Source organism: Malurus melanocephalus, unplaced genomic scaffold (genome assembly GCF_030028575.1).
Source record: "Malurus melanocephalus ecotype Western Australia unplaced genomic scaffold, MMel_1.1 scaffold_45, whole genome shotgun sequence".
Taxonomy (NCBI): domain Eukaryota; kingdom Metazoa; phylum Chordata; class Aves; order Passeriformes; family Maluridae; genus Malurus; species Malurus melanocephalus.
Genome location: NW_026623277.1, coordinates 3,266,874 through 3,269,401, shown reverse-complemented (window position 1 = coordinate 3,269,401; position 2,528 = coordinate 3,266,874). Strand labels below are relative to the sequence as shown.

Sequence of the window (2,528 nt, the reverse complement as noted above, 5' to 3'; positions counted from 1 at the left end):
TTAGGAGACTTCCCCAGGATGATTAGGGAATCACCGCTGGACTTGGGATCTGCTTTCCTGGCACATGTACCAAGATTTATGAAGGTTTCCCATGCTGCATGGCTCGTGCGTGCCACAAGTTTGAGTAATAACACTCTCCTGATAATGCTGATAAGTGGCATCAATTCCCTCTGTTATTGGTGCAAAGTGATTTAGCTGGTGTGCAATTCAGTTTCTTTACAGACAAGGAAAAGTTAATACAGTGCTGCTGTTGTTTGCATTGGGTCATTACAGCAGTCACTCAAACCACTGGTAATGTAAGTTGAGGGGTACAAGTGTGAAATGGCAGGTATTTCTCATGCAGGTGTCTGGAGTAAATGAAGCTATCTGCAGAGAAATCTTGCCGAGCAAAAAAGGGCAAAAAATTATTAACATCATTACTTCCCTTATAAGATTGAAGGAATGATAAAGACGCTGAGGAGGATAATGAGTCTAGGTGAGTATCACCTGTGGAGATTCCTGATTGAACAGCCCTGTTTAAACCCTTAATTTGTTGATGGCTCTGACTTGCTCATTCGTTGCCATGCTGGCTACTGCTGCAGAATTGGGCAGCCTAAGTATTCTGAGCTAGCACTGCTGGCTACCACTCTGCTCTTGCTCTGTGTTTAGGTCTTCCACACAMGAAAGGGGTAGAGCCTTTTTCCAGCTGTCCTTCTCCAAGTGCAAATGTCTCCAGTGACAGCAGTRTCAGGGAGCTTCCACAGCAGGCTGGGCACAGGCTCTCCTGGTTTCTGTAAACTCTGAGCCAGCTGCAGCAGCAGCATGTWCTTAAGCTGATGGAGGACAGACTCCTAAAGGAGTCTCATCAGAGCTGCTCTGTTGAAAATTGTTTTTAGGTGGCGATGTCATCTGCTGCACCTGGGTAAGTGGGGTGGAAGCCTCTTAAATGGTGGTGAGGAGGGTGAGGGCCAGCTGGAGCAGGCAGAATGAGGAGGGYCAGGGCTCTGGTGGCTATGCCTTCTTTGTGGTGCTGTGAGGGTGCTGACCTCAGGTCCTTTGCTCAATGTCTGCTGAGGTTCCTAGGCTTCATCTTCTGGGGAGCTGCTGCAGCTCAGGCCTTTGGAGGAGTTTTGGTGATCCTGATGTCCAAGAACTACAGCTATTTATTTCAGCAGTCTTACTTGTCTCTTCCTGGTTGGCTGGCTCTTGCAACTGCACTTATCTTGCTGCCTACTGGAGTTTTGGCTCTTTCTATTTCTGTTAAAAGATCCCGCAATAAACAAGGGACTCTCATGTATTTGCTGCTGCTCCTTCTTTGCCTAGAAACGTCTTCAGCAGCTCTGGCACGTTCCTACTTTATTAAGACRTCTTCTCAGCTGGAAGGTGCTATTGATTACCTTGTCCATCAGCACAACTGGACGTGCTCCCAGGATCCTGGAAGCAGTGCTGTGGATGTGATGCAGAGGCAGCTGCAGTGTTGCGGGGTCCACAACTACACAGACTGGCTGAAGGCATCATCTTCCTGGCATCCTCCACCTTGTGTCCCTGAAAGCTGCTGCAAGGGGAAGCATTCTCGCTGCACAGGGGACTTAGGCCATGTGGAGCAGCTTTCTGAGGAAGGCTGCCTGAAGAAGCTGGAAGACCAGGTGTGTTTTGCCATGCTGTATGTGTTTTGGTGCTGTACTGTGCTGAGCATCCTGGAGCTCTTGGCTGGTGTCAGCAATGGCATCCTCATGAGACATCAGCCATTCCACGACCTCAGTTTTCTGGACTCCTATTCCTTCTMATAGCACTGTAGGCACTGGCTGCTTTGCTGGACCTGCTGCATGTTTCCTTGATTTTGTAGTATTTTGTTGCATTAGATGACAATTAAAAAAATTGTGTGTAAATAAAAATAATTGGTTACTGCTGTTTATTTTTTTTTTTCTCTAATGTCATGATATTAGATAAATTCTCCCACAGTTCTTTTTTCAACAGGCATCCTGTATCTGGGAAACTTCTGGGGATGGGTCTTCAGCATGTGCAGACACAAAACCACTGCATGTGAGTGCAAGGGAAGCAGAAAGAAAGGATATTTCTGGCTCAGAGTAGCTTGTTGTATGGTCATGATCTGAACTTTTGGACTGAAGCTTAACCATAGTAGAATCTTGGAGGGGCAATTAATGTGCAGAGTCTTCCACTTTTAACTTCTGTTAAAAGCTTTGGTTTTTCTATAGGAAAGCCTTTCTATAGGAAGCCCTTTGGATAAAGTTTAATACTTCCTTTTCTTTTTCTCCCTCAAACGCTGGTTTAAGAACTAACTCATTCATCAGTGAAAATACATGTCAGGTTTTGAACTGGCATGACTTCAAATTTAAGTAGGTTTGACAGCRAGAGAGTAACTAATAAGATGACATGCAGCAGGAGGTATAGCAGTCTTGGGAGTTGCACAGGAACAATTCCCAAATTATAAAAGAAGAAAGTCTGTCTGTATTCATTCATTTATTTCATGACAGAGCAAAGAATGAGTCAATTATTTTTGCCAGAAAAGTAATGTGGGGTCGAATGTG

The 2,528-nt window shown here is 45.2% G+C and overlaps 1 protein-coding gene across 1 annotated transcript; it reads left to right on the top strand.

Annotated features, from left to right (window-relative positions):
- Positions 1 to 963: 963 nt before the first annotated feature.
- LOC130572917 (tetraspanin-3-like) lies at positions 964 to 1,869 on the top strand. Its single transcript, XM_057364947.1, has one exon. It carries the CDS (start codon positions 966 to 968, stop codon positions 1,767 to 1,769), a length of 804 nt encoding a protein of 267 aa, XP_057220930.1. The 5' UTR covers positions 964 to 965; the 3' UTR covers positions 1,770 to 1,869.
- The last annotated feature ends 659 nt before the right edge of the window (positions 1,870 to 2,528 follow it).